The 13,403-nt window shown below is 39.3% G+C and overlaps 1 protein-coding gene across 1 annotated transcript in view; it reads right to left on the bottom strand.

Annotated features, from left to right (window-relative positions):
- Positions 1-13,403, bottom strand: part of LOC126188567 (acidic amino acid decarboxylase GADL1) — a 188,544-nt gene that overhangs the window by 118,585 nt on the left and 56,556 nt on the right. The window contains exon 2 of the mRNA XM_049930168.1: positions 2,015-2,199. Coding sequence (XP_049786125.1) covers positions 2,015-2,199 — 185 coding nt within the window. The remainder of the gene's footprint in view (positions 1-2,014; positions 2,200-13,403) is intronic.

Here is a 13,403-nt window from a genome sequence, read left to right as displayed (position 1 = left end):
CTGATTTGTGTATATATATAAGTACAATATAACTTCTGCACAATTTCAGTGCAGTAATGTGTTCATTGTAAATAAGTGTGTATGTGTGTGTGTGTGTGTGTGTGTGTGTGTGTGTGTGTGTGTGTGTGCATGCATGCGTGTGTGTGTGTGTGTGTGTGTGTGTGTGTGTGCATTGCAAATAAGTATTTAGTAGTGGTATTACATGTTTATCACCTTATAAATAAATAAAAAACTTTTTTATTTTAATTTCATTGCATTAGTATTTGTAAAATAATTCTTTCATATAGCGTTCATTAAAAAATGACGACCATGCCACTTGGGACCTGTGGAATGGTACATTAGCTTATTTGTTTGAGTTGTAAATATTTCTCATGTATTGTTGTTTTTCAATTAGCACAGACGTTACAAGAACAGTTGTCAAGTTGAGTGGCAGAATAGCTTTACCAAAGTAACATATCCACAATGAAAACTTGACACAGTAGCCTCAACCACTTTTAACAAATACAGTGCACATACAGTGGTATTAAAGGAAGCTTGCTTCATAATTAAATAATCCCTTAAAGATCATTTTTAGAAAAGTTACACTTTGATATGGTGTGATTAATTCCCAACTGCAGACTTTAATACAATCTGACTTAATGTTATTACTTGAGTGCTTGCTGGTCTTGGGGGAAAGAGTGGCTATTTAAAGACAGTAGTAAGAATATTGTGTGATTTCTTTTTCACTGTAAAACAATGACCATGCTTTTCTTCTTCCCACTTTAACCAGTAAATTTCGGCCCATTGGTCAAAAGATTTTTAAAAAATGAAAAAAATAGTTTTATATGAATATCTTGTTCAAAAGTTATCTGCAGCACATTTAATTTGTCAGATTCTGTGATGTCACTGGGCATTTTTTCTACTGTGTAACATACCACCAAATGTCATGTCACAAGAAACCATTTTTGGAATCCACAGTTTTTAGATGAGAGTATCACTCTCTTGAACAGTGTTGTTGCCTAGGTAATGTTTATTGTGCAAGCATGATCTGAGGGTGGTTGTTAGTCAACAGAAACCAATTATCAACTGGTTGTAACTACAATGTATTGAAATCAACACAATTAAAATTTATAATAAATAATGCAGATCACTGTGTCTCGCTCACTTGATGATGTCAGATCTTATAAATGACGATGATGGCTGGAACTGACTAGTAGCATGAAAAAAACACTCTAAGGTGTGTTTTCAAGATTTTGTTTCAGTTAACAATAATATTATGATAACTTGAGGTACTGGACATAGATGATGTCACAGCATATGTATTGGAGATAAAGCAGAGTAAAAATCTGAGTAAAAACTGTTCTTTCAAAAAGTCAAGTTTTGAATTATATCAACGTGATTCATGGATTACATTTTTCTAGAAAATATTGATCTTGTTGATGTTAGGAATTATAAACTTAATCATTTGCTTTTAACACCAGTGAAGACTGAACTAACAGACACTTCACATGTTACCTAATTTCTAAGCTACAAAATTAATTTGCACTCTTTGAGTTCAATAATTAAATTTTGGTCATTATGTAGCATTTGTTTGTTTTTGTAAAATCTGGAATATCTTATGTAATTAAATATTAATGTTACTTATTATGGAATCTGCTATTATGATGCCAAAAATAGCGTCCTAATATAGACATTTTTCCCATTTAATATGAACTTTTCCTAATGACATTTGAACTGTACCTTAACAAGGTTTTACTACATTAAAATACAAACACACACACTGCATTTATACCAATTAACTTTGATCAATTGCAGGAATTTGAATTTTTATAAATATTACCCTGTTCTGCCTTTATTCCAATATTGTTTTAAGCTTTATGTTTACAGCTTCAGCAGTAGAAAAAATGTCCACACATCAAGAAAAACCAAAGTGACATGCTACTTCAAGTGTAATTCACAAATACAACAGAAAATTGTGTGAGTTTGTGTACATAAAACATCAACTCTGTCTTTTAGATACAAGTATAGTACTCACTGATTAGTATTTAGTGATTCAGTTATCCAGGCACCTGCCAGTCCGTAAGTATCTGTGCCACCATACAGTTGGTTATAAAAATGTCTGTGATTAGTTTTAACAGAGTATTGAATTACAGCTCTGCAAAGGGCCAATAATTTTTCCTGAGACTTCACAGCAGTTCCCAAATCCAGAGACAACAGTTCCTGTTGGGAAAAAAAGTACAGATTTAAAACAAGGATTTGGAAATTCTTAAGTTACTATCTGTGATAGTGTACAAGCAGCAGAGAGAAAAGTTTGATTTTTTAAATTTCTTATTAAAACAAAAAAAATCTTTCAAAACATAGAATACATCAGATGAGATTTTCATTCCACAGCAGAGTGTGCACTGAAAAGAAACTTCCTCTTGGTTAAACAGTATGCCAGACTGAGGTTTGAACTCAGGATCTTTGACTATCATGTGCAAGTACTCTTCTGACTGAGCTACCCAAGCATGTCTCATGACCCAGTCCTCACAGGTAGGAGATGAGAAGCTGACAGAAATAAAGCTGTGAGGACTGGCTCATGAGTCATGCTTTGGTTGCTCAGTCGGTAGAGCACTTACTAGGTAAAGGTCCTGAGTTCAAGGCTCAATCCAGCACACAGTTAAAATCTGCCACAAAGTTCCATGGGCTACATCATTTACTGGAACTAAGATGCACATACTTTCTCTCTCTTTCCTATTTTTCTCTCTTTTGTGCATGTGCAACCCCCCCCCCCCCCCCCCCCCCTCCCAGCCTCTCCCCACCACTCAAACACACTATCTGTATCTGTCCTTAGCTGAGTACAGCATAAATAGTTAAACATTATGACAAATGTTTGTCTGTGAGAATCAAAATAATTTTTGCAACACAGGAGAGCAGCTGAAACGACTTCAGATCACATGTGTCTGCAGGTGATGATAAAAGGGATTGCTTTGTTCAGAAGTCTACAGATACCAGAGACTGTATACTGGTTCCTATTTTGATTGTACAACAGGTCAGATTCATCCTATATGCCAGTCAGGGGACCTGAAGATCGAGTGTAATTCTGAAACTGGCAGCAAAAATAAAATAAAACTGGCTGTATATTGAGCAAGCAGTAAAGGAAACAAAAGAAAAAATTTGGAGTAGGTATTAAAATCCATGGAGAAGAAATAAAAACTTTGAGGTTCGCCGATGACATTGTAATTCTGTCAGAGACAGCAAAGGACTTGGAAGAGCAGTTGAACGGAATGGATGGTATCTTGAAAGGAGGATATAAGATGAACATCAACAAAAGCAAAACGAGGATAATGGAATGTAGTCGAATTAAGTCGGGTGATGCTGAGGGTATTAGATTAGGAAATGAGACACTTAAAGTAGTAAAGGAGTTTTGCTATTTGGGGGGAGCAAAATAACTGATGATGGTCGAAGTAGAGAGGATATAAAATGTAGACTGGCAATGGCAAGGGAAGCGTTTCTCAAGAAGAGAAATTTGTTAACATCGAGTATAGATTTAAGTGTCAGGAAGTCATTTCTGAAAGTATTTGTATGGAGTGTAGCCATTTATGGAAGTGAAACATGGATGGTAAATAGTTTGGACAAGAAGAGAATAGAAGCTTTTGAAATGTGGTGCTACAGAAGAATGCTGAAGATTAGATGGGTAGATCACATAACTAATGAGGAAGTATTGAATAGGATTGGGGAAAAGAGAAGTTTGTGGCACAACTTGACCAGAAGAAGGGATCGGTTGGTAGGACATGTTCTGAGGCATCAAGGGATCACCAATTTAGTATTGGAAGGCAGCGTGGAGGGTAAAAATCGTAGGGGGAGACCAAGAGATGAATACACTAAGCAGATTCAGAAGGATGTAGGTTGCAGTAGGTACTGGGAGATGAAGAAGCTTGCACAGGATAGAGTAGCATGGAGAGCTGCATCAAACCAGTCTCAGGACTGAAGACAACAACAACAACAACATTTTATATTGAACAGCCAAGGTCTCACAACCATCCAGTATAAAGATGGACTTACAGAGATGAACTCACTTGTCTTTTATCCTTCTCTGCTTAATCTCTGCTTAAGTTGAATAAGGATAAATGTAGTGAGAAAGGAAAACTGTGTTTTTCTTTCTTGTATGCAGTGAATGTGGAGCAGTGGTGGACTCAGCGAGAAGGGGACCAGCAAAAATGGTATTACAACCACTGGTTGTCCAGGAGTCATTTGTGCCATGGTGCAGTGAATGCTTGAATCCAAGAGCCATGGAGTAAATGATGCAGCAACAAGGGTGTAATGAACATTTGAACAGCAGTAGTTTTTTTATTTGTTTTTGTTTGCTCCCTCAGGTCCTGAAGTACATATGTATGCATGTTTTTGAATGTACTCAAGAGAGTGGTATTACCGTAGCAATTGTTTGCTGTGTTGTTTAAAGAAATAGTGAAAATGTTGGGCAAAATATACCCCTGTTTGTGAGAAGTGTGGCTATTTATTTAGTAGTGCAGCAGAGAGAACTTGCAGAAGCATTCTAGGAATCTTCACTGCAGTTGGATCGACAGGGAGGTGGCATGGAAGGATCCAGACCACCAAACAACTACTCTGAGAAGAGAGGATAAGGGTAATACTACTTTCAACTTGCGGTGTATTAGGGGTGGCAAAATATTGCCCAGTTATATCGGCCAGGGACACAACTCCCCACTGGTATAAGACCCTCACAAACCCCACAAAATAAACAACAGCAAGAAAAGAGGGAAAAATATGGGGCATGGGAAAAACAATAGTTTAAATGCCACTGTGCATACTGTTATTAATCTAATTTTATCCTCGTCATCCTTATGGGAGTGATATATAGGAGGTTGTAGTACATTCCTAGAGTCATTATCTAAATCTGGTTCTTCAAAGTTTGTTATCAGACTTTCTTGAGATAGTTTCCATCTATACTTAAGAGTCTGCCAATTCAGTTCTTTCAACACCTCAGTGATACTCTCCCATGGGTCAAACAAAGGTGTGACCATTTGTGCTGCCCTTGTCTGTATACATTAAATAACCCCTGCTAGTCTATTTGGCACAGGGCTCATACACTTTATCATTCTAGGATGGGTCACAGTAATGATTTATAAGCATTCTCCTTTGCAGATTGAATACATTTCCCTAGTATTCTACCAATAGGCCAAAGTCTGCTACCTACTTTCCCATGACTAAACCTATGTGATCAGCCACCTTCATGTTACTAGTATGTGTTACACCTAAGTATTTGTATGAGTTTACAGATTCCAGCTGTCACTCACTAATATTATATTCACAGGATGTCCGCCTCCTTGGCTGAGTGGTCAGTGGGTGTCACTGCCATGCAACAGGCCCAGGCTACATTCCCAGCTATGCTCGGGAAATGGGTGTTGCATTGGACATCATCATTTCATCATCATCGACATGCAAATCACCTAATGTGGTGCCACCTGAAAAGACTTGCAACTCGGTTGATGAAATCTGATCATTTCATCTCATAGGATACTATGCTTTTTTTGTTTTGTGAGGTGCACAGTTTTACATTTTAGGACATTTAAAGCAAGCCGCCAGTCACTGCACCACTTTGAAATCTTTTCCACTGACTCTAATATCTATTTAACTAACTTTTTCAGTGGTGCGAGAATTAAGTTAGAGCAATACTCCTGGGTTTTCCTTTGTAAATGAACATTTGAAAAGAGAGTTAAGCATTTCTGCTTTTGCTTTTGCTAATCTCAACTTCAGTTCCAGTCTCATCAACGAGTAGCTCAACACTAACTTTGGTGCCACTAACAGCCTTTACATATGACCAGAATTTCTTTGGGTTTTGTGAAAAATCATTTCACAACATTCTGATACAGTAGTCACTGAAGGCTTCAGGCATTGCCCTCTTGGCTGACAAACACGTTTCATTTGGCATCTCTCTATCTATAGCCCCATGCTTTGTTTTATACCAATTATGAAGTATTCTCTGTTTCTTTAGAAGTTTTTATACAGATACTGCATACCAAAGAGGGACTCTCCCATTATGAACTGTCCTACTAGGTACGTAACTATCTAGTGCATGGTCAACTATTTTTTTACACTTGAGTCATAGTTCATCTAAATGTTCCAGTTCTGAGCTAAAAGTTTCAAATTCCTCACTGAGGTATGACAAGATTGTTTCTCTGTCTTGTTAGTTGAAACTATAAATCATTCTGCTTGTTCTAGTTGCCCTCAGTGTTTTGATGTTCAGTGCTGCTATAACTGTCTCATGGTCACTTATACCAGTTTCAGTATGGACTTCCCCAAAGAGGTCAGGTCTGTTTGTTGCCATTAGATCTAATATATTTATATCATGGGTGGGATTCTGAACTACGTGTTCTAGGTAGTTTTCAGAGAAGGCATTCAGTAACACTTCACAGGATCCAGAATGAGATTTTCATCTGCAGTGGAGTGTGCGCTGATATGAAACTTCCTGGCAGATTAAAACTGTGTGGCCGACCGAGACTCGAACTCGGGACCTTTGCCTTTCGCGGGCAAGTGCTCTACCATCTGAGCTACCGAAGCACGACTCACAGCCGGTACTCACAGCTTTACTTCTGCCAGTTTGGAAGGTAGGAGATGAGATACTGGCAGAAGTAAAGCTGTGAGTACCGGCAGTGAGTCGTGCTTCGGTAGCTCAGATGGTAGAGCACATGCCCGCAAAAGGCAAAGGTCCCGAGTTCGAGTCTCGGTCGGGCACACAGTTTTAATCTGCCAGGAAGTTTCACTTCACAGGATGTCTTCTCATGCCCACCACTAATAAAACTATAATTATCCCAATTCATTGTTGGACAATTAAAGTGTCCAATGATTATGGTACCATTAGGGAACTTATGTGTAAGTGAATTGAGGTTTTCTCGAAAGCTTTGTCTACATCAGGAGGAGAATCTGATGGTCATAGAAAGATCCTACTACAATCCTTGATACTGAGCCTCATCCAAACAATCTCACATGTGGCTTCAGTTTTTGTCCACTGCAGCAAATACACTACCTATGTTTCCTGTTTCCCTATCATCTTGCTATATGCTTAACTTTTACCCAAAGATCTCACTACCATCAACTGCAGTTTTAACCAGCTTTCTTTGCTTAAAATTATGTACCTTCAGCATTCCTTAGGAGTGCTTTGCCCCTTCCCTGCTATCCCAGCCCTTCCCCACTGCAGCCTTCTCCTTACCCCCACCACGCAAGCCAGATTGATTCTCCCATGAGGTGCAGTTGCAGTCCACAGTCTGACCTCAGTGGTCAGAGAGAGTTGTCATGTGTGTTGGTGTGAGTTATGCTTGTGTGTACATTTTTTCTGCTTCAGAAGAAGGCTTTTGGCCAAAAGCTTAAAAGTATAACAGTCTATTCATTTTGCCTGTCTGCAGCTCAGGATCTCTTCCATACAGTGAGTAGCAATCTATTATTTTCAAAATATTGGCATTATTCCATCCTGGACTTCCCATTGTTTCATTTCAGGTTAGTGTTATATAAATGTTACCAATTCTGTAATCATCCACAAAAAAATTATCAATTAGGTTTGTGCAGTTCTTTGCCATTCTTGTGGGAAAGTTGACGACTGTGCTCGGATTAAAAGAGCTTATTACATTCTCAAAATCTGTCCTGTCACTATTAGAGGAAAGAAATTTACATTAAAATCACAAAGCATGATTATTTCCTCAGTTTTTGAAAAAAGCTAGGTCAAATGAGATTCTAATTTATTGAGAAATATATTCAGCTTTCCTGAGAGAGCTCTGTAAACAGTAATCACTAAAAAATAGGCAATGTATTAACAGGGAACTGAATCCAACAGGCTTCAAAATGTTGATAAACAGAATAATTTATGTTGGTTTATGCCATATACATGCTCAAAATCATTATGCTAGTGAAAGAAGACATTAAGGTCACAAACAGGAACCTGGAAATTCACAACCATAATACCAGCCATAAGGTTAACAGAAGATTAACTTTAACAACAAAACGCCCTTATGTCTAAGGAGCTGTTTTTCACAATTTATTGTCAAATGCTCTTAAGATGTCGAGTGGAGATACTTTTAAAAAGTGACTCAAACAGTGACTTATCGATAAATGTCCATGTAACTGGATTTTACAAGAATAGTAACACAAGCAACAATCATGTTGTAGAAATTAGTAGGAAAGTGTGCATAAAACCAACTGTTCACTGTCAAATGAATTATGGTTCCACTATTTGAATTATTTAATTGTAGCATATTGTAAAAAATATGATTGTAATTTATACTTTATTGACAATGTCCATGTACTTAAAATTATGTGATGGGGGTAGAAGATAAATTGAAATCCACGAGGCTTTAATCATGTTTTCCTGAACTATTCCTCCTGGCTCTGATCCACATATAGGACATTACTGAATGAGTTTTTACAATTTGGAGACATGTAGGGATACATTTTAAACATTTTTAAACAAGGACCGTATTTCCAGATAAATGAAAAAGTTTTTACAGTACAATGGGAATTATGTTTCCTTTCTTATTTTTTGACAAATCTTCTAAGAATTTGGTACAGAACTTTAATGACAGCTCCAATCAAACGAATCAAATCTTTGCCTTCACAGCTTTGCAACACCAAAATACATTTACATTAAATGTTCAGAATTAAAATTAACAGCTATAATGCACATATATATCAGATTATGCAATGTTATATCCTGTTTTGTATTACACTTTGTGCAATTCCATATTCCCAAAAGCCATGGAGATGCACTCAGTGGGTTCATCTAGTGTTTCTACTGACACTGAGTACACAATGGCCTTTGTGTATCTCACCAGATGGTTTAAAGGTATGACACTGGGCTTCAATTTGAGAAGATGGTGGTTTAAATTCTAATCTGCCCACCCGTATTTAATGTGGTATCACATATCAATACCACCTCATGGGCATCAAAGTTGGTAATGGAACTGCAAGTTTCCATCAGATGCCAAAAGTGGTTGTGTGGAATCTGGTAGACCCAATGGTGCATGCCCAGTGAGATACACCTCCAGTGGCACCATACCTTGAGCGCCCTCTGCCACTGTGATATAGGACAGCCAGTGGCAGCCACACGGCCCCACTTGCACTCAGAGCCTCTATGTTATGTGATGCTATGCAGATGCCACTCAAGTCACAGCTCCGACACTATTGTTCATGCTTTAGCTCAAAGATCATCATCATTTTTGCTGCTGCATCAGCTAGACTCTATTTCTTGCTGCAATGTTTGCAGTGAGTCTTCATATGCTTGGAGAAATAGGAGTTCAGTAAATCTTTCGTTTGCTGTGCTAAATTGTTTGATAATCATTTCTACTTCTGTCCAATTTTCCTATGACAACAGTTGTCTTATCACTCTGTAGCCCACCTCTCCTAACCATTGTATATGAAGTCGTACACAACATACCTAGTGATGAGTACTAGAGCCTACATGTGTCCATCATCAAGTCTAATTGCTTTCTTCCTGTTATGTCATCTTTTTGGTTTAATTTTTTCAATTGCTTATCTTTTTTGTCCCCAGTGTTTGCCTTGCTTATGCTCTTTATGTTGTAGGTTCCAAGGTTGCTGCTTTTGCACTCCTCCTCTTACTCTCTTTTCTCTTTGCACTATGTTTGCCTTTTGCTGTCTGTCTTGGTGCATTGCTTAACTGATAATAGCTACTCAGGCACTATCACTGGCTGTGGTGCATAAAATTGCTCTAACTCGATTGAGTCAGTTTCAGAGTGACGCAACTACTTGAAGTGATGAATCACTTCATGACAGCACAGATGATTTCACACAAGATGCCAGACCAATGGCAGTGCCACTGCCTGCACAACCTGTGTACATATCGCCATTTTGTGAGTTTGATGATGCGAAGGAAGAGTGAACAGAGTACATTGCACAGTTCAGCATGTATATCACATCACATCACATCACATATAAGGTACTGACAAATATTCTTGTTTCTGCACCATGGCAGGAGTGATTATTTGTAGGCTTTGCACAAAACTTTTTCCCACATCGCACCCTGCACTAATACAACATGAGTACTTCTTGTAGGCAATTACAAAGTATTATGAGTACAGGGAAAAGTAACCGCTGTCCATTACAAATTCTTTAGGTTGTGTAAGCAACAAGGACAGACATACCGTCAGTGGGTGACTGATTTGCAAGACCTTACTAGAGAGTATAGATTCAAATGTGACTGTGGCAAACATTACAATAATGCAAGCACATTGTAGCTGACTCTCAAATTTGATAACAGATTCTTAAATACCCAGATGCTTTCATGCAACAAGTTCTGCAGATTTTTGACTATCAAGATTCCTGTGAAAGTGCAGCAGACAATTTTGTGGTAGCACCTCTTTGTTCTGTAGACAGTCAAGGCCTCACCACCAGTTCATAAACAGTGGCCTGGCTAGCCACAGTCATAGCCACAGCCGAAGTGCTCAGGCAAACACATGTCACATCTGGCACAAGGTGTGAAGTCATGCCATTGCTGTAATAGAGCACATGGTTGCTGATCTTGCCCTTCATGTGAAGCGACTTTTGTTTTTTGCAGTAAACAGGAACATGTACAGCCTGTGTGCTTACAGAAATAATATAAGGCTCATTCTTCTGCTACTCCTTCATGCAAATCTAAGTCACAAAAAGTGTGTACTGTATTTTCAAAGCCCCAAGATGTGCATAACAACAGTGTAATAGCCATTCAGGAAAGGCTCCCAACTTATCTGCAGTGCTATGTGAAGACAACAAACTTTGGCCAAGACATTCCTGTCTTAAGCACTTGTAGCTTACTGCTACTTTCTGAAATTTGATAAAGACAGTGACATTCACGATACTTTTCTCCCAAGATAGTGCCAATACTTTTGATCGAAACTCACTTGATTTGTTCGGGTTAAGCATTCAGGACAAAGTACTTTCTGTTCTTCTTTGATCCTCATGACAGTGTTGCTAAGTTATGTGTAGAATTTCAGGGTTCATTTTCTGAGGGCTTATGCAAAACGAATAATTTTGTTGCCCATGTCACGATGAAGGACAATGCACAGCCACGTTTTCTCAGAGATCATCCTGTTTCTTATTCTAAAGAAACTGTCCAGCTGACTCCAGCTGTTCGCTGATTTTAAGAAAACTGTGAATCCTCAAACAGTCATTGTCAGTTATCTCCTGCTGCACCTGGAAGAACTAATTGATAATTGAATGCCGGTTGTTACGTTTCTAAAATTGATTTGTGTGACACTTATTTCCAAATACCTCTGGATGAGCAGTTGTAACAAGTCTTTGTTATTAACAGTCATCTGGCTCTCTTCAAAGTTTTGTGATTGCCATTTGGTAGTGCGTCTGCACCCACTATATTTCAGCAGTTTTTGGAACAGTTGATAAACAGGTTTGTGTTTGCTCAGATATTTGTGTTTTTTTCAGACTGAAATTGAGTCACAATCACATTTACTTGCTATTCGTGACCTTCATTCCCCACGCATTGTGCCAGAATTACAGTCTGTGTTAGGGAAGCTCACATATTACACCCAGTTTATTCATGACACTGCTCAAATCATGGCTTCCTTGCATCCCTTGTGCAGGAAGAATGTTCCTTTTATTTGGTCACATGATTGTCAGTCTGCTTTCCAAAAGTTGAGGGATGCTTTGCTTACTGATCGATGCCTTGTTCTTTTTGATCCAATCAAACCTGGCATCTTGGCTGTGCATGTGTCTTCTTACAGCACTGGTGCAATTTTGTCACATAAATTTGGCACTGTTGACACACTGATTGCCTCTGCTTCGAAGTTGTTGAACAAAGCTCAATCGAATGATCCACAAATTGAAAAAGAGGCTCTTGCCATTAACTTTGGTGTCACTCAGTTTCACCAGTATCTTTTTGGCAGAAAATTATACTTGGTGACTGACCATAATCTTCTGCAATCTTTGTTTAGCCCTTCTCAGTCAGTCACAGTTTAACATTCGAAGAGTCCTCTGCTTTTTGTTGCTACACTGATGCACAAGACACAGATGCTTCACACAGCTTTATGCTTAATCACTGTAAAATTGCACAGGCCACAGCTGTGTATCCTCATTTGAAGATTCTGTTACCCTACATCCGTACTGGTCAGCCATACTCAGCCAAACAGATTTGTAGCTCTGTGACTGGCCAATATTTTGTCCATCAGTATGCTCTTGCAGTTCATCAAGGCATCATTCTACTTCACATTGATAATGATCAGTCACATGTTGGGTTCCTCAGGCTCTCCAGACTGACATGCTCCATTTGCAGCACCAACGTCACTGGCACATCTTTTGCATCAAGCACTTGGTGCAGTGTCATTGCTCTTGGCATGGTCTGGATGCACAAATTAAGAAGTTGACTGCTCAGTGCGAATCCTGTCAACCCCACCTCAGCAGTTCTTCGAATGGCCCAAGCCTCAAGCACCTTGGTGTTTGCACGTGGATTATGCGGCTCCTTACTGGAATACATATTGCCTCATCAAAGTTGATGCTTTCAGCAAATTCCCTTCATGATTCATAGCATTCTACTAAAGCTCATCCAGGCCTAATTGTCGATCTTTTGCCTCAAGGAACTGCCTGAAGTTGTAGAAACTGACAAAAGATCTCAATTTGCTGCCTCATAGTTTTAACAGTTTTTCACCACATCATGAGTGCAGCGTTCCATCCAAAATGCAGCAGCAGATCTGAATGCTGTGTACAAACATTTAAGCAACAAATCAACAAACTTCACACACACAGGATCACTCTGTTGCTCCTCTTGCCTTACTACCATTCTCAGCCACTTGATGCACCTTCATCAGCAGAGTTGTTACATGGACAGTGCCACCACACCTTGAATTAGTTGCTGCACTCACACCACGCCAGTGGGCAGTGCCCACTCCACCCAGACAAGTAAAGCATCATGCTAACAGTTTGGTCTTTTACAGATTGTATGGTGGATGGTAGTGCTGGGAATGAGGCACCATTTGTATGTTTCCTGGATTTTGTGTGTTTCCCCTCTGGTACCAAAAGGATTGCTGCAACGCACCAAAATCAAATTTGTCAAAGTGAACTGCATGATCCTGCTGTGAGCTTTGTGCTTTCAGATTCAGTGCCTGCCTAGAGGTAGTAGTCCTCACTGTATCCAGTTCCTGGGGGTCCTGCACCGTGAGCACCAGTCTCACAACTGATGGATGTTGATGCCCTTTCACAGTCATTGTCATCTCGATGGCCAGAATTGTCTGGGGATGGTCCCATCTTCCCAGTGGCTGTCTCAAGTGCCTCCTCAGGCCCCTCTATAGTTGTCGAGATGCCTCCGTCTTCATTTACTGCTCCGCCTCAGAATGTGGGCGCATGCCCTCTGCCCGGTTTTACAGCTGGTGTTCTCAGGCAGGCTTATGCCAGGGCACAAGCCTCAGTTTGACTTGTGTCTATTGATTGCCACCTGC

This window comes from Schistocerca cancellata, chromosome 5 (assembly GCF_023864275.1).
Source record: "Schistocerca cancellata isolate TAMUIC-IGC-003103 chromosome 5, iqSchCanc2.1, whole genome shotgun sequence".
In the NCBI taxonomy this organism is placed as follows: Eukaryota; Metazoa; Arthropoda; class Insecta; order Orthoptera; family Acrididae; genus Schistocerca; species Schistocerca cancellata.
This window is presented reverse-complemented; position numbering and strand designations above follow the sequence as displayed.